The sequence below is a fragment of the Pseudophryne corroboree genome, chromosome 3 (assembly GCF_028390025.1).
Source record: "Pseudophryne corroboree isolate aPseCor3 chromosome 3, aPseCor3.hap2, whole genome shotgun sequence".
NCBI lineage: Eukaryota > Metazoa > Chordata > Amphibia > Anura > Myobatrachidae > Pseudophryne > Pseudophryne corroboree.
The window spans coordinates 11,206,395-11,228,798 of NC_086446.1; the positions used below are offsets into that span (position 1 = coordinate 11,206,395).

General features: G+C 48.6%; 2 protein-coding genes across 5 annotated transcripts in view; one reads left to right on the top strand and one right to left on the bottom strand.

The window, feature by feature from the left end:
- LOC135056984 (zinc finger protein 436-like) overlaps positions 1–7,189 on the bottom strand; it is a 76,196-nt gene extending 69,007 nt beyond the window's left edge. For all 4 annotated transcript variants that reach the window (XM_063962811.1, XM_063962812.1, XM_063962813.1 and 1 more), the window contains exon 1: positions 7,050–7,189. The gene's annotated coding sequence lies outside the window, so the exon portion shown is untranslated. The remainder of the gene's footprint in view (positions 1–7,049) is intronic.
- An 86-nt stretch (positions 7,190–7,275) lies between these two features.
- Positions 7,276–22,404, top strand: part of LOC135056942 (uncharacterized) — a 132,191-nt gene continuing 117,062 nt past the window's right edge. The window contains exons 1-6 of the mRNA XM_063962724.1: positions 7,276–7,458; positions 18,936–19,094; positions 20,099–20,290; positions 20,370–20,532; positions 20,612–20,709; positions 20,861–21,002. Of these exons, the coding sequence (XP_063818794.1) occupies positions 19,017–19,094; positions 20,099–20,290; positions 20,370–20,532; positions 20,612–20,709; positions 20,861–21,002 (673 nt within the window). The 5' untranslated portion in view covers positions 7,276–7,458; positions 18,936–19,016. The remainder of the gene's footprint in view (positions 7,459–18,935; positions 19,095–20,098; positions 20,291–20,369; positions 20,533–20,611; positions 20,710–20,860; positions 21,003–22,404) is intronic.

Consider the following 22,404-nt stretch of genomic DNA (forward strand, 5'->3'; position numbering starts at 1 on the left):
CCCCTATATAATAATAATACCACATATCAGCGTGTGCCGTGAGCTGTGTTATTCCCCCTCATATATCACTGTACGGTCCCCTCTCCCCTATATAATAATATTACCACATATCAGCGTGTGCCGGGAGCTGTGTTATTCCCCCTCATATATCACTGTACTGTCCCCTCTCCCCTATATAATAATACCACATATCAGTGTGTGCCGGGAGCTGCGTTATTCCCCCTCATATATCACTGTACTGTCCCCTCTCCCCTATATAATAATACCACATATCAGTGTGTGCCGGGAGCTGTGTTATTCCCCCTCATATATCACTGTACGGTCCCCTCTCCCCTATATAATAATATTACCACATATCAGCGTGTGCCGGGAGCTGTGTTATTCCCCCTCATATATCACTGTACTGTCCCCTCTCCCCTATATAATAATACCACATATCAGTGTGTGCCGGGAGCTGTGTTATTCCCCTCATATATCACTGTACGGTCCCCTCTCCCCTATATAATAATAATACCACATATCAGCGTGTGCCGGGAGCTGTGTTATTCCCCCTCATATATCACTGTACGGTGCCCTCTCTCCTATATAATAATAATAATACCACATATCAGCGTGTGCTGGGAGCTGTGATATTCCCCCTCATATATCACTGTACGGTCCCCTCTCCCCTATATAATAATAATACCACATATCAGCGTGTGCCGGGAGCTGTGTTATTCCCCCTCATATATCACTGTACGGTCCCCTCTCCCCTATATAATAATAATACCACATATCAGCGTGTGCCGGGAGCTGTGTTATTCCCCTCATATATCACTGTTCGGTCCCCTCTCCCCTATATAATAATAATAATACCACATATCAGCGTGTGCCGGGAGCTGTGTTATTCCCCCTCATATCACTGTACGGTCCCCTCTCCCCTATATAATAATAATACCACATATCAGCGTGTGCCGGGAGCTGTGTTATTCCCCCTCATATATCACTGTACGGTCCCCTCTCCCCTATATAATAATAATACCACATATCAGCGTGTGCCGGGAGCTGTGTTATTCCCCCTCATATCACTGTACGGTCCCCTCTCCCCTACATAATAATACTACATATCAGTGTGTGCCGGGGGCAGTGTTATTCCCCTCATATATCACTGTACGTTCCCTCTCCCCTATAATAAGAATTTACTCACCAGTAATTCTATTTCTCGTAGTCCGTAGTGGATGCTGGGTACTCCGTAAGGATCATGGGGAATAGCGGGCTCCGAAGGAGACTGGGCACTCTAAGAAAGAATTAGGACTACCTGGTGTGCACTGGCTCCTCCCTCTATGCCCCTCCTCCAGACCTCAGTTAGGGAAACTGTGCCCGGAAGAGCTGACACAATAAGGAAAGGATTTGGAATCCCGGGTAAGACTCATACCAGCCACACCAATCACACCGTACAACTTGTGATACTATACCCAGTTAACAGTATGAATAACAACGGAGCCTCTCAACAGATGGCTCCAAACAATAACCCTTTAGTTAGGCAATAACTATATACAAGTATTGCAGACAATCCGCACTTGGGATGGGCGCCCAGCATCCACTACGGACTACGAGAAATAGAATTACCGGTGAGTAAATTCTTATTTTCTCTGACGTCCTAGTGGATGCTGGGAACTCCGTAAGGACCATGGGGATTATACCAAAGCTCCCAAACGGGCGGGAGAGTGCGGATGACTCTGCAGCACCGAATGAGCAAACTCAAGGTCCTCCTCAGCCAGGGTATCAAACTTGTAGAATTTTGCAAATGTGTTTGAACCCGACCAAGTAGCAGCTCGGCAAAGTTGTAAGGCCGAGACCCCTCGGGCAGCCGCCCAAGAAGAGCCCACTTTCCTCGTGGCATAGGCTTTTACAGATTTAGGATGCGGCAGTCCAGCCGCAGAATGTGCAAGTTGAATCGTGCTACTGATCCAGCGAGCAATAGTCTGCTTTGAAGCAGGAGCACCCAGCTTGTTGGGTGCATACAGGATAAATAGCGAGTCAGTCTTCCTGACTCTAACCGTCCTGGAAACATAAATTTTCAGGGCCCTGACTACGTCCAGCAATTTGGAATCCTCCAAGTCCCGAGTAGCCGCAGGCACCACAATAGGTTGGTTCAAATGAAACGCTGATACCACCTTAGGAAGAAATTGGGGAAGAGTCCTCAATTCTGCCCTATCCATATGGAAAATCAGATAAGGGCTTTTACATGACAAAGCCGCCAATTCTGACACACGCCTGGCCGAAGCCAAGGCCAACAGCATGACCACTTTCCACGCGAGATATTTTAGCTCCACAGTTTTAAGTGGCTCAAACCAATGCGACTTTAGGAAATCCAACATCACATTGAGATCCCAAAGTGCCACTGGAGGCACAAAGGGGGGCTGAATATGCAGCACTACTTTAACAAAAGTCTGAACTTCAGGCAGTGAAGCCAGTTCTTTTTGGAAGAAAATCGACAGAGCCGAAATCTGGACCTTAATGGAACCCAATTTTAGGCCCATAGTCACCCCTGACTATAGGAAGTGCAGAAATCGACCCAGCTGAAATTCCTCCGTTGGGGCCTTCCTGGCCTCACACCAAGCAACATATTTCCGCCATATGCGGTGATAATGTTTTGCGGTCACATCCTTCCTAGCTTTAATCAGCGTAGGAATGACTTCCTCCGGAATGCCCTTTTCCTTTAGGATCCGGTGTTCAACCGCCATGCCGTCAAACGCAGCTGCGGTAAGTCTTGGAACAGACAGGGCCCCTGCTGCAGCAGGTCCTGTCTGAGCGGCAGAGGCCATGGGTTCTCTGAGATAATTTCTTGAAGTTCTGGGTACCAAGCTTTTCTTTGCCAATCCGGAACAATGAGTATAGTTCTTACTCTTCTCCTTCTTATTATCCTCAGTACCTTGGGTATGAGAGGAAGAGGAGGGAACACATAAACCGACTGGTACACCCATGGTGTCACTAGAGCGTCCACAGCTATCGCCTGAGGGTCCCTTGACCTGGCGCAATAACTTTTCAGCTTTTTGTTGAGGCGGGACACCATCATGTCCACCTGTGGCCTTTCCCAACGGTTTACAATCATTTTGAAGACTTCTGGATGAAGTCCCCACTCTCCCGGGTGGAGGTCGTGTCTGCTGAGGAAGTCTGCTTCCCAGTTGTCCACTCCCGGAATGAACACTGCTGACAGTGCTAACACGTGATTTTCCGCCCATCGGAGAATCCTTGTGGCTTCTGCCATCGACATCCTGCTTCTTGTGCCGCCCTGTCGGTTTACATGAGCGACCGCCGTGATGTTGTCTGACTGGATCAGCACCGGCTGGTCTTGAAGCAGGGGTCTTGCCTGACTTAGGGCATTGTAAATGGCCCTTAGTTCCAGAATATTTATGTGTAGGGAAGTCTCCTGGCTTGACCATAGTCCTTAGAAGTTTCTTCCCTGTGTGACTGCCCCCCAGCCTCGAAGGCTGGCATCCATGGTCACCAGGACCCAGTCCTGTATGCCGAATCTGCGGCCCTCTAGAAGATGAGAACTCTGCAGCCACCACAGCAGAGACACCCTTGCCCTTAGAGACAGGGTTATCAGCCGATGCATCTAAAGATGCGATACGGACCACTTGTCCAACAGATCCCACTGAAAGATCCTTGCATGGAACCTGCCGAATGGAATTGCTTCGTAAGAAGCTACCATCTTTCCCAGGACTCGCGTGCAGTGATGCACCGACACCTGTTCCGGTTTTAGGAGGTCTCTGACTGGAGATGACAGCTCCTTGGCTTTCTCCTCCGGGAGAAACACTTTTTTCTGGTCTGTGTCCAGAACCATCCCCAGGAACAGTAGACGTGTCGTAGGAACCAGCTGTGACTTTGGAATATTCAGAATCCAGCCGTGCTGTTGTAACACTTCCCGAGATAGTGCTACTCCGACCAACAACTGCTCCCTGGACCTCGCCTTTATAAGGAGATCGTCCAAGTACGGGATAATTAAAACTCCCTTTTTCCGAAGGAGTATCATCATTTCGGCCATTACCTTGGTAAATACCCTCGGTGCCGTGGACAGACCAAACGGCAACGTCTGGAATTGGTAATGACAGTCCTGTACCACAAATCTGAGGTACTCCTGGTGAGGAGGGTAAGTGGGGACATGCAGGTAAGCATCCTGGATGTCCAGTGATACCATGTAATCCCCTTCGTCCAGGCTTGCAATAACCGCCCTGAGCGATTCCATCTTGAACTTGAACCTTCTTATATAAGTGTTCAAGGATTTCAAATGTAAAATGGGTCTCACCGAACCGTCCGGTTTCGGTACCACAAACATTGTGGAATAGTAACCCCGTCCTTGTTGAAGGAGGGGTACCTTGATTATCACCTGCTGAGAATACAGCTTGTGAATCGCCTCCAGCACTGCCTCCCTGTCTGGGGGTGTTGTTGGCAAGGCAGATTTGAGGAAACGGCGAGGGGGAGACGTCTCGAATTCTAGCTTGTACCCCTGAGATACCACTCGTAGAATCCAGGGATCCACCCGTGAGCGAGCCCACTGCTCGCTGAAGTTTCTGAGGCGGGCCCCCACCGCACCTGGCTCCGCCTGTGGAGCCCCAGCGTCATGCAGTGGACTTAGAGGAAGCGGGGGAGGACTTTTGTTCCTGGGAACTGGCTGTATGTTGCAGCTTTTTCCCTCTACCTCTGCCTCTGGGCAGAAAGGACGCGCCTCTAACCAGATTGCCTTTCTGGGGCCGAAAGGACTGTACCTGATAATACGGTGCTTTCTTTGGCTGTGAGGGAACATGGGGTAAAAATGTCGACTTCCCAGCTGTTGCTGTGGAAACTAGGTCCGAGAGACCGTCCCCAAACAATTCCTCACCTTTGTAAGGCAAAACCTCCATGTGCCTTTTAGAATCTGTATCACCTGTCCACTGCCGAGTCCACAATACTCTCCTGGCAGAAATGGACATTGCATTAATTCTAGACGCCAGCCGGCAAATATCCCTCTGTGCATCTCTCATGTATAAGACAGCCTCTTTAATATGCTCTATGGTTAGCAATATAGTGTCCCTGTCTAGGGTATCAATATTTTCAGATAGGGAATCTGACCACGCAGCTACAGCATTGCACATCCATGCTGAAGCAATAGCCGGTCTCAGTATAATACCCGAGTGTGTATATACAGACTTCAGGATAGCCTCCTGCTTCCTATCAGCAGGCTCCTTTAGGGCGGCCGTGTCCGGAGACGGTAGTGCCACCTTCTTTGACAGGCGTGTGAGTGCTTTATCCACCCTAGGGGATGGATCCCAACGTAACCTGTCCTCTGGCGGGAAAGGGTACGCCATTAGTAACTTTTTAGAAACCACCAGTTTCTTATCGGGGGAAGCCCACGCTTCTTCACACACTTCATTTAACTTATCTGATGGGGGAAAAACCACTGGTAGCTTTTTCTCCCAAAACATAATACCCTTTTTTGTGGTACCTGGGTTTATGTCAGAAATGTGCAAAACATTTTTCATTGCCGTAATCATGTAACGGGTGGCTCTATTGGAATGTACACTAGTCTCATCGTCGTCGACACTGGAGTCAGTATCCGTGTCGACATCTGTGTCTGCCATCTGAGGTCGCGGGTGTTTTTGAGCCCCTGATGGCTTTTGAGACGCCTGGGCAGGCACGGGCTGAGAAGCCGGCTGTCCCACATCTGCTATGTCGTCAAACCTTTTATGTAAGGAGTTGACACTGTCGCGTAATTCCTTCCATATATCCATCCATTCATGTGTCGACCCCGCAGGGGGTGACCACATTTATCAGCACCTGCTCCGCCTCCACGTAAGCCTCCTCATCAAACATCGACACAGCCGTACCGACACACCGCACACACACAGGGAATGCTCTGACTGAGGACTGGACCACACAAAGTCCTTTGGGGAGACAGAGAGAGAGTATGCCAGCACACACCACAGCGCTATATAATGCAGGGAGTTACACTACACAAGTGATTTTTCCCTATAGCCGCTATATATATAGTATTTGCGCCTAAATTTAGTGCCCACCCATCTCTTTTTTACCCTATTGAGCCTGGAAACTGCAGGGGAGAGCCTGGGGAGCGTCCTTCCAGCGGAGCTGTGAGAGGAAATGGCGCCAGTGTGCTGAGGGAGATAGCCCCGCCCCTTTTTCGGCTGACTTTTACCGCTCTTATAATAATAATGTGGCTGGGGTATTTTACACATATATAGCTTCTTAGGCTATATTATGTGTGATTAGCCACCTTAAGGTACTCTAATTGCTGCCCAGGGCGCCCCCCCCCAGCGCCCTGCACCCATCAGTGACCAGAGTATGTGGTGTGCACAGGGAGCAATGGCGCATAGCTGCAGTGCTGTGCGCTACCTTAATGAAGACCGGAGTCTTCAGCCGCCGATTTCCGTGAAGATCTTCTTGCTTCTGACTCTGCAAGGGGGTCGGCGGCGCGGCACCGGACGACCGAGGCTGGGCCTGTGTTTGATCCCTCTGGAGCTAATGGTGTCCAGTAGCCTAGAAGCCCAAGCTAGCTGCAAGCAGGTAGGTTCGCTTCTCTCCCCTAAGTCTCTCGTTGCAGTGAGTCTGTTGCCAGCAGATCTCACTGAAAATAAAAAACCTAACAAATACTTTCTTATCTAGGAACTCAGGAGAGCCCCTAGTGTGCAACCAGCTCTGGCCGGGCACAGATTCTAACTGAGGTCTGGAGGAGGGGCATAGGGGGAGGAGCCAGTGCACACCAGGTAGTCCTAATTCTTTCTTAGTGTGCCCAGTCTCCTTCGGAGCCCGCTATTCCCCATGGTCCTTACAGAGTTCCCAGCATCCACTAGGACGTCAGAGAAATAATAATATCACATATCAGTGTGTGCCGGGAGCTGTGTTATTCCCCCTCATATATCACTGTACAGTCCCCTCTCCCCTATATAATAATAATACCACATATCAGCGTGTGCCGGGAGCTGTGTTATTCCCCCTCATATATCACTGTACTGTACCGTCTCCCCTATATAATAAGAATAACATTATATACTTTACACGGAACACATTACCTGGCTGTAGCTGAATGCAATGGCTACGAGAAAATGGCGGCTAAAGACTCTGGTCCCGCCCTCTGCAGCTCTCTGGAAGGGAGACAATAAAAACATGGACGCCGTACATGAAGACACGAGGACGTTATATGGATGTTGCTCTAGTGATGGAGCTGGGGGCGGGACAGAGGCAGGCGGCTGCGGATACAGGACGATCTCCGTATTCTCTGCCGCCTGATTGGCTACTCGGTGCGATAATCACAGCCCTGAGTACAAGAAGAGGGGCGGAGCCGTTATTATCACCATTTGGGATTGAATTGGGCGGGCCGTGTTTAGCCTAAGGGGCGTTTACTTTTATACAACGTTAACTTCCAGGTGATGGGCCTAACCGGAGGAAGTAGGGAGCGGCCATTTTTCTGTCTGGCAGCAGGTAATGATATTACTTATTGTTATACAAGGGGAGCCGATTCTAGCGTTTTATTAACATCATACAGGTAGAGCAGGCTATAGTGTTACATATAATACAGAGGGAGCAGCCTGTGGTGCTGCATTATCATCATACAGGTAGAGCAGGACATAGTGATATATGTATATGATACAGGCGGGGCATTCTGTGGTGCTGCATTATCATCATACAGGTAGAGCAGGCTATAGTGTTATATATAATACAGGTGAAGCAGCCTGTGGTGCTACATTATCATCCTACAGGTAGAGCAGGCTATAGTGTTACATATAATACAGAGGGAGCAGCCTGTGGTGCTGCATTATCATCATACAGGTAGAGCAGGACATAGTGATATATGTATATGATACAGGGGGGGCATTCTGTGGTGCTGCATTATCATCATACAGGTAGAGCAGGCTATAGTGTTATATATAATACAGGTGAAGCAGCCTGTGGTGCTACATTATCATCATACAGGTAGAGCAGGACATAGTGATATGTATATGATACAGGGGGGGCATTCTGTGGTGCTGCATTATCATCATACAGGTAGAGCAGTCTAGAGTGCTATATATAATACAGATATAGTAGTCTATAGTGTTATATATAATAAAGGGGCAACGGCATGTGGTGCTGCATTATTATCATACAGGTAGACCAGATCCAGTGTTATATAAAATACAGGGGGAGCACTCACCAGTGCTGCACTATCATACATGTAGAGCAGGCTATTATGATATATATATATATATATATATATATATATATATATATATATATATATATATATATATATATATATATATATATATATATATATCTCCGGTGCAAGGTTTTTCGGCACCCTAGGTACACCTCATAGTTGCTTACCTGACCCTCTCCATGAGGGAGAAAATGCTCTGTTCCTGGACTTTCCTAGTAATGTATGATTGCCATCACCTGTGGTGAAACGCCTTTCTTATCCATTCGCCTGTTCAACATAGGTGCCGGCAATCATACACGAGGCGGGAAGTCCAGAAGCAGAGCATTGTGTCCCTCCTGGAGTGGCTCATGTTGGGAGGTATGATTTTAGGCATACTTGCCTACCTGAGCCTCTCTATGAGGGAGAAAATGCTCTGTTCCAGGACTTTCCTGGTAATGTATGATTGCCATTACCTGTGGTGAGCTAGTTAATTGATAAGAAGGGTGTTTCACCACAGGTGATGGCAATCATACATTACCAGGAAAGTCCAGGAACAGAGCATTTTCTCCCTCATGGAGATGGTCAGGTAGGCAGGTATGGTACACCTTCAGGTTATTGCTCCTCACACCGCCACCCATATACCAATACCTACTTTCCAGACCCTCAGGTGAAAGTGTGCAGGTGTTGGCTAAGAAGTTCAACAGCTGCTGTTTGCATTAAATTCAACAAGAATCCCTCTCTCAGAGACATTCTTAGTTTTGTGATAGATAGACTCAGGTGGCTTCTGATCAGAGGGTTTGGGTGTGCCGCAGACCCCATGAGAGCCATGGAACCCAGTTGTCAACAAGGCACCGTGCTGGCTTATGTGGTTTCATCACGTGGCACAAGTTGGGTCTGCTGGTCCGCATGAACACGTCATTGACCAGTAACCATTACATTGCAATTCTGGTTGTCACAGGGACTGGGTTTTGTGAATCCGGAATTGTGTCGTGCGGTTTGGTATCGGTGACTTTAGGCAGGATTAGCCGAGCAAGTTGAATGAAAGTCTTTTCATAGAGCTTTAAAGGAGGTTCCACAGTTGCCCTAGCTGTTTACTTGTTAGAGCGGTTGCGTCGACAGGACCTGTACGTCTGTGGACGAACGTCTGGCGGAAACCCGGATAGGAAGACTGTAGACTGGGGTAACTGAGACTCGCTGAGAGGGATGGTGACTCGGAGAGGTCAGCATACGAGGAGAAATAACCGGGTGTAGATCCAGCAATCCAGGTGAGAACTCAGGGAACAGGATGCTTTAGAAGCAATGCTGTGGAGCACAGGGAACTAACACACACAAGGCTGTGTGAGAGACGTCGCACTGGCAATTTGCTTACCCAGAAATCCCTAGATTTATACCTGCAGACTGTTTCCCATTGGTTTTGCAAACCTTGCAGGTGACTGAGTGTTTTAGATTAGCTGACCCTTCCAAGGCGGCGACGCCCAACCCGGACCTCTGCAGCTGGAAGCTGCACAAATGTTTGCTGCTGCCTCTGAGCCCTCTCCTCCCAGACATGCCTGCAAGTTGTGCCCCTCGCCAGCAGCCCGCACCCCCATCGGAGGGACCGCGCCAGAGCATCCGGACAGGTAAGTACCGCTGGTCCCGAACCCGATCCGCCGGACCGTGACACTTGTGACCATGTGCATGGATTTCGTGTCCCACGTTGTCCAGAATTGGTTTGAGGAGCATTCTGGAAAGTTCAGATGAGTGGTATGGCCACCATGTTCACCCAACATGAACCCAATACAGCGTTTATGGGACATGGTGGAGAGGTCTATTAGCACCCAAGATCCTGCACCTATAACTATCAGGGAAGTTTGGGAAGCTATTCAGATGGCATGGGTCAACATCTCTCCAGAGGTCTTCTGTCCACTTGTGGAATCCATTCCACATCAACTTGCTGCACTTCTTCATGACTTTTGACATTTCATATTTTATAGTGGTTGTGGCCGGAGAGATCCTCCAGCCAAATGTGTAATGGCGGCCACGGCACCATTTTCCTGGACAATGGGCGCTTGGCGCCACTTTTTGAATGGACAACATTTAAAATGTTATGGGCGCTAGGAGCCGTGTGTTTATGTTTTAATGTCTTCTCCGTGGTCCCGGACCTCTCCGGCGGCAGTAAGGGTGACCCCCGGACGCACTGGCTTGTGTGTGCGCCAGGGGAGATCAGCTCCCGCTGCAGTGCTCTGTGTGTGATGCCGCCGCTGGGGGTCAGGAGCTCTGCTCATGGCGCCTCAGCACTGCAGAGATGGCCAGCCGGGACGAGTGTCCCGAGCTGCAGGGTGGTGCGCCGCTCACGGGGGACCTGGCTAGCCGGCTCCCTATGCGGCAGGGGTGAGCAGGATGGTGAGCGCAGGGGTCCTCAGCGCTGCAAAGAGACACAGAGCCGCCACGACTGGGACGAGCGACCTGAGCTGCCGGGCTATAGGAGGTGGGTGCGCCGCAGCCCAGATCCACTCCAGCGGGTTGCGGCAAGGCCACTAAGTGAGTGCTGCACTGGGGGGCCAGGGAGAGCCAGCTCCCTGGACCCCAGTGGCAGGCATTGCACAGGACTGAGCACTGAGAGTTGCCGCTGCAGCCAGGATGAGTTTCCTGGGCTGCAGGGCTAAGGGAGCCCAGCGCTGTATTCAAACTTAATAAAACATATGAATTGTATGATGAGGCACTGCAGTGCCTGGGTATGTAGAGCCTGTGTAGGGCACAGGCTCAGTTTAGATTTAAAGAAACATGTACAGTGTATTTAAATGTGTTTTAAAGGAAAATGCACTTGATTGTGTGTCCCAGGAGGGGGGAATCCATGGCTGTGCAGGCTGTTGGATTCCTCCAGACCTTTTCCCCAAAAACGGAATGCCTTCTCCTCCAGCCTCAAACTTAAAAGTAACATGGGGAGAGAAAGGAGAAGCTCAGTTTTCCAACAAGCTGAGTGGTTTTCTGGAGCTCCATAGAGATCACCACTGGTGAGCAGGAAACCCTGACCACGGATCTAGGCTGCCCAGCTCAGGAGCCCGAATTCAGGCTGCAGATGGTGAGCTGGTCCCAGGCATATTCCTGGAAGTAAGTTTAGGCGGGAAAACTTCCCCCAGCGCAGAATGAATGTCACCAGGGCGGATCTAGATCATCCAGGATGGGACGGTCAAAGGACAGTGACCACTCCCCACTGTCCATAGAGAACAATGGTAGCTGTGCATGTGACCAAGGCATGCACAGCCCATCGGTAAACACTGATTGGTTGTAAACCACAGGGCGGACTTACCCCCTGTGGTATTGTGTATTGGAGTAGGATAATAGGAGGGCAGCTGCCCCATGAAAACTTTATTATACAATTTTCACTCTGCTGTAACATCTGCTGTATTGCTGAGTTCTTTTCAGAACTATTTTGGCAAATAAACATCTGCCTCAAGACGACCATTTCATCTTGTGACCTGCAGGGCTAGACGAAACATAGCTCCATTTTCCTGCTGTCCAGGGTGTAACCAGTGTCTCCAAGCTCCGCCTCCAGCCAGCTACCAGGTAGAGGCATAGTCAAGCGACTAGTGGGGATTCGTCAGGAATCCCCTATGTGGCCAGGTCCGGTGTAACCTAAACATCCATTCTGTGACTGGGGACGGGATTCAAAGCGGTGAGGGCTGTCGTACGGGACCGTCCGGTCACAGAGGTAGGCTAACTGTGGATTCCAGTAATATGGAGCATGCTGGGACTTATGGTCCCAGTACAGTTGTGGAGTCACAGATTGTACAAGACTGTTGACACTCGGTACATACTGCGGATGTGAGAGAAGAGAATATAAGATGGGTGACTACACAAGTCACCCAGATATGTAGGAGACAGAGGAGTGGAGAAACAGGGAAGTAGTGGGGGAGGTGGCTTGAGAGGTGAGGGGAGCTATCGGAGGGCGTATAAAGTCTTAGGGGTGTGATATTGGTGTGACCTGTGTGTATCATGTGCGTGATACTAGTGTGACTTGTGATCAGTATGTGTCAACTGTGTGATATGGATTTGGGGAAAAGAGGAAAGCTTAGAGGTTACTCATATCCCTTTTCCGGGTTGGTCACGCTGCTGCTGAAGCGGCAGGGTCGGCGCTGGGAGATCACTAGATCTCCCAGCGCCACCCTTCCATTCCCTGTGAACGCGACACGGCTCCTGTTCACACTAGACAGCTAGCCGGGTTCAACCCGGCTAGCTACCCGGGTAGGATTCCCGGATCACTTGAGCCGGGAATTTGCAGGGGGGACCGTTTCCACTAGGGAAAAATACGGGTAAATGCGCGCCCCCGCACATTTACCCGTGTTTTTAGAGCTAGTAAAACCCGCTGATAATAGTTTCTGCAGCGGCTAAAAAAATGTATCTTACAGATGTGGATACATTCCACAGCTCCCCCACTATCACTTTTTTGGGGGAAACTCTTTCACATTTTCAGACTGGAATGGCTGGAGGCTTCTTTACAGAAAGAAGAATTCACTATGAAATTCTTTGAGACATGGGAAAGCTATATAGAAACCCTGTCCCGCCCATTAAAGGAGCAAGTGTGGAGGTGTTTTAAAAACACATTATGGTATGAAACACGTATTTCTGAACATGATCCCCCAATCTCTCTTGACAACGATTGATTTTTCACCATACACAACCCTGAGAAAAATATAGAATCCTTCTATGGGAGGGGGATGGTGAGGGTGTGGTTGTGGTTGTGGGCATGTATCCGGGCTCGCATCTTTTCTCTTAAATACATAGTCAGATTTTATGTATGTTTCATATAAGCAAATTAGATGGTACAATGATGACAATTGTTGAATTACATTTATTGCATCTTGTCTGGATGTTTCAATATATCTGTTACAATGATTGTACACAGTGATGTATTTTGCTTGTGAATTTCTGTCATGCTACAACTGAAATAAATGATAGAAAAAAATGTACTCTGTGATAAATATATATATATATGTATATATATATGTATATACATATATATATATATATATATATATATATAAAATTATTATTTCTCTTACGTCCTAGAGGGTGCTGGGGACTCCGTAAGGACCATGGGGTATAGAGGGGCACCGCAGGAGACATGGGCACTATAAAGAACTTTTAATATGGGTGTGCACTGGCTCCTCCCTCTATGCCCCTCCTCCAGACCTCAGTTAGATCTTGTGCCCAGAGGAGACTGGGTGCATTACAGGGAGCTCTCCTGAGTTTCTCTGATAAAAGAATTTTGTTAGGTTTTTTATTGTCAGGGAGCACTGCTGGCAACAGACTCCCTGCATCTTGGGACTGAGGAGAGAGAAGCAGACCTACTTAAGTGATAGGCTCTGCTTCTTAGGCTACTGGACACCATTAGCTCCAGTGGGATCGGAACGCAGGTCTCACAGCACTAACCAGCGCCATTTTCTCCACAGTGATCTGAAGAGAAGCTGGCTCCCCGGACTCTCCCCTGCTGAATGGTGACACAGGGCTGAAAGAGAGGGGAGGGGGGGGGGGGCACATTTAGGCACAGTGAGTGTATTACACTGTTAATATATATATATATAAAAGCGCTATATCTGTGAATTGTTTCCAGTGTCAGTTGGAGCTGGGTGTGTGCTGGCATACTCTCTCTCTGTCTCTCCAAAGGGCCTTGTTGGGGAACTGTCCCCTTATAGAAATATCCCTGTGTGTGCGGGTGTCGGTACGCGTGTGTCGGCATGTCTGAAGCGGAAGGCTCATCCAAGGAGGAGGTGGAGCAGATTGTGGTGTCTCCATCGGCAACGTCAGGGAAACAGCAGGGAGTCAATCCGCGGATTTAACTGGGTCAAAAGCGTCCCCTATCACAAATAGCAGACACTGATACCGACACGGATTCTGACTCCAGTGTCGACTATGATGAGGCAAGGTCATACCCTAAGGTGGCCAAAAGTATTCATTATATGATTATGGAAATAAAAGATGCTTTACATATCACAGATGACCCCTCTGTCCCTGACACGAGGGTACATATGTTTAAGGGAAACAAACCTGAGGTAACGTTTCCTCCATCTCATGAACTGAACGAATTATTTGAAAAAGCTTGGGAAACTCCAGACAAAAAACTGCAGATTCCCAAGAGGATCCTTATGGCGTATCCTTTCCCTGCAAAGGACAGGATATGGTGGGAATCCTCGCCCAGGGTGGACAAGGCGTTAATGCGTCTGTCCAAGAAGGTGGTGCTACCGTCTCCAGACACCGCGGCCCTTAAGGATCCTGCGGCTCGTAGACAGGAAACTACCTTAAAGTCTATTTATGCACATACGGGTGCTTTACTCAGACCGGCAATAGCATCGACATGGGTTTGTAGCGCTGTTGCAGCATGGACCTTGTTAGCTGACATGAATACACTGGACAAGGATACCATTGTACTGACTTTAGCTCACATTAAAGACGCAGTCTTATATATGAGAGACGCTCAAAGAGACGTGGGGCTGCTTGGTTCCAGAGCCAACGCCACGGCAGTTTCGGCAAGACAAGCTCTGTGGACCCGCCAATGGTTGGGTGATGCCGACTCAAAGAAGCATATGGAGGTTTTACCTTACAAGGGTGAAGTTTTGTTTGGGGATGGTCTCGCGGACCTGGTTTCCACAGCTTCCGCGGGTAAATCTACATTTTTGCCTTTTGTTCCCCCACAGCAAAAGAAAACCCCACAATATCAGATGCATTCCTTTCGGTCGCATAAGTCCAGAAGAGGTCGGGGCTCCTCTTTCCTCGCCAGAGGTAAGGGTAGAGGTAAGAGAACACCTGTTTCGGCTAGTTCCCAGGAGCAGAAGTCCTCCCCGGCTTCTGCTAAATCCACTGCATGATGCTGGGGCTCCACAGAGGGAGTCTGCACTGGTGGGGGCACGTCTTCGACTCTTCAGCCAGGTCTGGGTTCTATCAGACGTGGATCCTTGGGCGTTGGAAATTGTATCCCAAGGTTACAAACTGGAGTTCGTAGAGGTGCCCCCTCGCCGATTTTTCAAGTCGGCCTTGCCAGCCTCTTCCCCAGAGAGGGAAGTGGTATTAGATGCAATTCAAAAGCTGTGTCAACAGCAAGTGATTGTCAAGGTTCCCCTAGGCCAACAGGGGAAAGGATACTATTCAACACTATTTGTGGTCCCGAAGCCGGATGGTTCGGTCAGACCCATTTTGAATCTAAAATCCCTAAACCTATACTTGAAAAAGTTCAAATTGAAGATGGAATCACTCCGGGCTGTGATATCCAGTCTGGAAGCAGGGGATTTTATGGTGTCGCTGGACATGAAGGATGCCTACCTTCATGTCCCCATATTTCCTCTTCATCAGGAATACCTGCATTTCGCGGTACAGGAATGTCATTACCAGTTTCAGACGTTGCCGTTTGAGCTTTCCACGGCCCCGAGAATTTTGACCAAAGTAATGGCGGAAATTATGGTGCTCCTGCGCAAGCAGGGAGTCACAATTATCCCGTACTTGGATGATCTCCTGATAAAGGCGAGATCAAGAGATTAATTGCTGAAAAGCGTGTCGCTCTCCCTGAGAGTGTTACATCAACACGGTTGGATTCTCAATCTGCCAAAAGTCACAGTTGATTCCAATGACTTGACTATCATTCCTATGCATTATTCTGGACACGGAACAGAAGAGGGTTTTTCTACCAATAGAAAAAGCCCAGGACCTCCAGAACATGGTCAGGGACCTGCTAAAACCAAAAAGGGTGTCTGTTCATCAATGCACTCGAGTTCTGGGAAAAATGGTGGCAGCCTACGAGGCCATCCCCTTCGGCAGGTTCCATGCGAGGACGTTTCAGTGGGACCTTCTGGACAAATCGTCGGGGTCCCATCTACACCTACATCAAAAGATAAGCCTGTCCCCCAGGGCCAGGATTTGTGTCTCCTGTGGTGGCTGCAGAGTGCTCACCTTCTAGAGGGTCGCAGGTTCGTCATTCAAGACTGGGTTTTGATGACCACGGACGCGAGCCTCCGATGATTGGGAGCAGTCACAAAAGGAAGAAATTTTCAGGGACTATGGTCAAGCCAGGAGGCTTGTCTACACATCAACGTGCTGGATTTGAGGGCCATATACAACGGCCTACGACAAGCGGAGTATCTTCTTCGCGACCTACCGGTTCTGATTCAACCAGACAACGTCACAGCCGTGGCTCATGTAAACCGCCAAGGCGAGTGGCAATGGCGGAAGCCACCAGAATTCTGCACTGGGCGGAAAATCGCGTAAGACTCCTGTCAGCAGTCTTCATACCAGGAGTGGACAACTGGGAAGCAGACTTCCTCAGCAGACACTATCTCCATCCAGGAGAGTGGGGACTTCATCAAGAGGTCTTTGCAGAGATAGCAAGTCTTTTGGGACTACCTCAAATAGACATGATGGCGTCACGCCTCAACAAAAAGCTTCGGAGGTATTGTGCCAGGTCAAGTGACCCTCAAGCAGTAGCGGTAGACGCCCTAGTGACACCATGGGTGTTTCAGTCGGTTTATGTGTTCCCTCCTCTGCCTCTCCTCTCAAAAGTGTTGAGAATCATAAGACGAAACAGAGTACAAGCAATACTCGTGGTTCCAGATTGGCCTCGAAGGGCCTGGTATTCGGATCTTCAGGAGATGCTCACAGAAGATTCATGGCCTCTTCCTCTCAGGGAAGACCTGTTGCAGCAGGGGCCTTGCATGTTCCAAGACTTACCGCGGTTGCTTTTGACGGCATGGCGGTTGAACACCGAATCCTAGCTGAGAGAGGTATTCCGGAGGAAGTTATCCCTACTCTGATAAATGCTAGGAAGGAAGTAACGGCAAAGCATTATCACCGTATCTTGGTGTGAAACCAAGAATGCTCCTACGGAAGATTTCCATCTGAGCCGTTTTCTCCACTTCCTACAGACAGGAGTGGATATGGGCCTAAAATTAGGCTCCACTAAGGTACAGATTTGGGCCCTATCTATCTATATTTTTTCAGAAGGAATTGGCTTCTCTCCCAGAAGTACAAACTTTCGTAAAAGGGAGTGCTGCACATCCAGCCTCCTTTTGTGCCACCAGTGGCACCATGGGACCTTAACGTGGTGTTACAGTTCCTTAAATCACACTGGTTTGAACCTCTTCAAACGGTGGAATTAAAATTTCTCACCTGGAAGGTGGTCATGTTATTAGCCTTGGCATCTGCAAAGCGGGTGTCAGAGTTGGCGGCCTTGTCTCACAAGAGCCCCTACTTCAGGGGTGGCCAACCAGTCAGAGACAAAGAGCCAAAAAATCTTGTTAGGTATGTCAACGAGCCGACATCGAGCCGAAGGCGCGTGTGCAAAAATGGGGTGTGGCTTTATGCCGGCTAGGGCACACCCCTGGTATAAAATACATTGAAAAAGCCAGATCCAGCATAAAATACATTGAAAAAGTCACTTTCACATAAAATAATTGAAAAAGCCAAATCCCTGTAAAAAATGGGTCCGCTTGCTTGAGTCTGCCCCCCAGGCTAAAGGTTGCCACCAAGCCCCTGAGTGCAGCAGCCCCTTATGTGTCCTCTATTTGCCAGTGGATGTCTCACCTATAGTATTTGGCTTCCTCAGTTTTCAGTCACCGTAGTGCTGCTGCGTGTCTGACTGGAGGGCAGTGGTTTCTGTATCGGTTGTGTTCACGTGACTTTGAGTGTTGGGAGCCACATTTGAGTAAAGAAAGAGCCACATGTGGCTCAAGAGCCACAGGTTGGCCACCGCTGCCCTACTTGATTTTTTATGTGGATAGAGCAGAGTTGAGGACTCGTCTTCAATTTCTGCCTAAGGTGGTTTCTTCTTTTCATATGAACCAACCTATTGTGGTGCCTGTGGCTACGGGTGACTTGGAGGACCAAGTACCTGTATGTAGTCAGGGCCTTAAAAATGTAAGTAGCCAGGACGGCTACGGTTAGGAAAACAGAGGCTCTGTTTGTCCTGTATGCAGCCAACAAGGTTGGCGCGCCTGCTTCTAAGCAGACTATTGCTCGCTAGATCTGTAACACGATTCAGCAGGCTCATTCTACGGCTGGATTGCCGGTACCAAATTCGGTAAAGGCCCATTCCACTAGGAAGGTGGGCTCTTCTTGGGCGGCTGCCCGAGGCGTCTCGGCATTACAGTTCCGAGCAGCTACTTGGTCGGGTTCAAACACTTTTGCAAAATTCTACAAGTTTGATACCCTGGCTAATGAGGACCTTGCGTTTGCTCAATCGGTGCTGCAGAGTCATCCGCAATCTCCCGACGGTTTGGAGCTTTGGTATAAATCCCATGGTCCTTACGGAGTCCCCAGCATCCTCTAGGACGTAAGAGAAAATAAGATTTTAAACCTACCGGTAAATCTTTTTCTCCTAGTCCGTAGTGGATGCTGGGCGCCCATCCCAGTGCGGACTAAATCTGCAAGACTTGTATATAGTTGTTGCTTACATAAGGGTTATGTTACAGTTAAGATCGTTCTTTGACTGATACTGTTTTTTGTTCATACTGTTAACTGTATATTCCAGGTTATACGGTGTGTATGGTGTGAGCTGCTATGTATCTCGCCCTTAGATTAACAAAATCCTTTCCTCATATTGTCCATCTCCTCTGGGCACAGTTTCTCTAACTGAGGTCTGGAGGAGGGGCATAGAGGGAGGAGCCAGTGCACACACATACTAAAAGTTCTTTATAGTGCCCGTGTCTCCTGCAGAGCCCGTCTATACCCCATGGTCCTTACGGAGTCCCCAGAATCCTCTATGGACTAGGAGAAAAAGATTTACCGGTAGGTTTAAAATCTTATTATTTATTCCTAGACAAGTAAAGAACCAGAGAGTATTTACTAGAAGACAAGTGAGGGTGAGACGTGTCCTGTATAAAGTACTGATTCCCAGAAGATGGACAAAGACAGAAGTCACAGGACTGACAGGATACTAAATCTCACCCTGGAGATCATCTACCTGCTGACTGGGGAGGTGAGGGGATCTGGGAGCATCACTGTGACATCACTTATATCTATTGTAATAATACAGGGACGTGACTGGGGAGGTGAGGGGATCTGGGAGCGTCGCATTATCATCACTTATATCTATTGTAATAATACAGGGGCATGACTGGGGAGGTGAGGGGATCCGGGAGCGTCACAGTGACATCACTTATATCTATAGTAATAATACAGGGACATGACTGGGGAGGTGAGAGGATCTGGGAGTGTCACAGTGACATCAATTATATCTATAGTAATAATACAGGGAGGTGAGGGGATCTGGGAGCATCACTGTGACATCACTTATATCTATAGTAATAATACAGGGACATGACTGGGGAGATGAGGGGATCTGGGAGTGTCACAGTGACATCACTTATATCTATAGCAATAATATAGGCACATGACTGGGGAGGTGATCTGGGAGCGTCACAGTGACTTCACATATCTATAGTAATAATACAGGGACATGACTGGGGAGTGATAATACAGGGACATGACTGGGGAGGTCAAGGGATCTGGGAGCGTCAGTGACATCACTTGTATCTATGGTAATAATAGAGGGACATGATTGGGAAGGTGAGGGTATTTGGGAGTGTCACAGTGATGTCACATATCTACAGTAATAATACAGGGACATGACTGGGGAGTTGAGGAGATCTGGGAGCGTCACAGTGATATCCAATAGCTATAGTGATAATACAGGGACATGACTGGGCAGATGAGGGGATCTGCGAGCATTACAGTGACATCACTTATATCTATAGTAATAATACAGGAACATGACTGGGGAGGTGAGGCGATCTGGGAGCGTCACAGTGACATAACTTATATCTGTAGTAATAATACAGGGACATGACTAGGGAGGTAAGGGGATCTGAGAGCTTCACAGTGATGTCACATAGCTAAAGTAATAATAAAGGGACATGACTGGGGAGGTGAGGGGATCTGGTACTGTATACAGTGATATATAGTTTCTCCCCCAATACACAGGGATACGTGATAGTGAAGAAGACATCCGTTGAGTGTGAGACACCCATCAGCCGTCCCCGTGTGTCAGGAGGACCGAGCAGGACCCAGAGCCCCATCACGGTGCCTCCACCTCACTCAGTGATACATGAGAGACACAATGACCAGAAGATCCTGGAACTCACCAACAAGATTATTCAGCCGCTGACTGGAGAGGTGACCGCTGAGAATGGGACATTATACAGTAACACCAGGGGACGTGTCTGGGTGATGACTGTATCTTTGTCTGTGTCAGGTTCCTATAAGATGTCAGGATGTCACTGTCTATGTCTCCATGCAGGAGGGGGAGTATATAGAGGAACACAGGGGTCAGTACAAGGACGTGATGATGGAGAATCACCGGCCCCTCACATCACTGGGTAAGAGGAGACTGTCATGTATTGTACAGGGAAGAGCAGGTATGTGGGCCCCTATATACACACATCACCTGATAATCACATATATACACTGTACTCAGTCACTGTGTGTCTCCTACAGATGGGCCCAGTAACAGAGATACCCCAGAGAGATGTCCCCGTCCTCTGTATTCCCAGGATTGTACAGAAGAGAATCACAGGATCCCACAGGAAAATCAGGTAGGTGGGATTTAGGGTCTCACCAATATACCAAAGTGACTTTCAGTATATGATGTGTAGTTTAGCTGTGTGTGTCTTATACACTGATATTATACTGTGTTCTCTCTCTTAAATTAATATGACTATTTAATTGTCTTTTTATTTTTTTTAGGGAGAAGATCTGACTAATATTAAGATAGAATATACGTATTTGACCGATATGAAGGTAGAAGTTACAGAGGGAGAAGAAGAGACGTATGTGAGGGGTGATCAGCAGTGTAAGGAGGAGGAGATCCCTACAGATATCAGCACAGGTGAGTAATAAACACTTATTACAGATAAGTCACATATACTCCTTACTCAGTCACTACAGCAATCTCTTATCCTACACCCTCTGTCTGTACAATGGCCCTCATTCCGAGTTGTTCGCGCGCTGCTTTTAGCAGCTTTGCACACGCTAAGCCGCCGCCTACTGGGAGTGAATCTTAGCTTTGCAGAATAGCGAACGAAAGATTCGCAGAATTGCGAATAGAATAGCGATCAGAAATTTCTTTGCAGTTTCCGAGTAGCTCGATACTTGCTCTGCAACTGCGATCAGTTGAGTCCTTTTCGTTCCTGGTTTGACGTCACAAACACACCCAGCGTTCGCCCAGACACTCCTCCGTTCCTCCAGCCACTCCCGCGTTTTTTCTCACACTCCCATAAAACGGCCAGTTTCCGCCCAGAAACATCCACTTCCTGTCAATCACACTCCGATCAGCAGAACGAAGAAAAATCTTCGCTAAGTCGTGAGTAAAATACCAAACTTATTTGCAAATTTACTTGGCGGAATGAGTGCCAATATAAGGAAAATGTGTCTGCCCAGTGGAGGATTATGGAGCCATCAGCCCCTATTATACTCCTGCTCTCCCCCTCACATCATGTCACTGAGTGTTACCAGCCCAGAGATCTGACCAGTCTCCTCCCCACACTCTCTGGTGTATCTCATACATCAGGAGCCATCAGCCTCTATTATATTCCTGCTCTCCCCCTCACATCATGTCACTGTGTATTACCAGCCCACAGATCTGACCAGCTCCTCCCCACACTCTCTGGTGTATCTCGTACATCAGGAGCCATCAGCCCCTATTATATTCCTGCTCTCCCCCCCACATCATGTCACTGTGTGTTATCCCCCCCCACCCTCATGATATGGTTCTTCCCCTACCATGGAATGCAGTGGAGAGTGGTTCAGGGTGGGCTGATCACCAGTTCCCCGTGCTGTAGCTGGTTTAACTAAGTTCCTCTCCTCGTACTGTTGTCCCGGGTGCATGTGCCTCAGAGTGCCGTTCACATGCTGTGATGTCTGTGGCCATGGAGCGCTTGCTACATCTGGGCCAGATGTAGCAGAAGTATTTCCTCTTTGACTGCCTGCTGATGACCGTGCATCTCCTGGCGATATAGGGGCACAGTATGGTGATGGGCCAAATAATCGGTCACTCTGCAGACCTCTTGTGGCCAGGGGGAAGGTTTTGTGGAGTCTGTGACCCACTATGAGCAGGTTGCACCACAACTGTGGGAAGATGGTGGTCACCAGAACTGCAGGGTCTTATGCTGACAATTGCCACCTGCAGCAAACAAAGCTCCTCTGTGACAGTCCGCCCTCCGCATATGAGATGGAAGCAGTACCTTAGAGTGAGGAGATGTTGTCCATGGGCAGGTGGATTCCGGTGATAG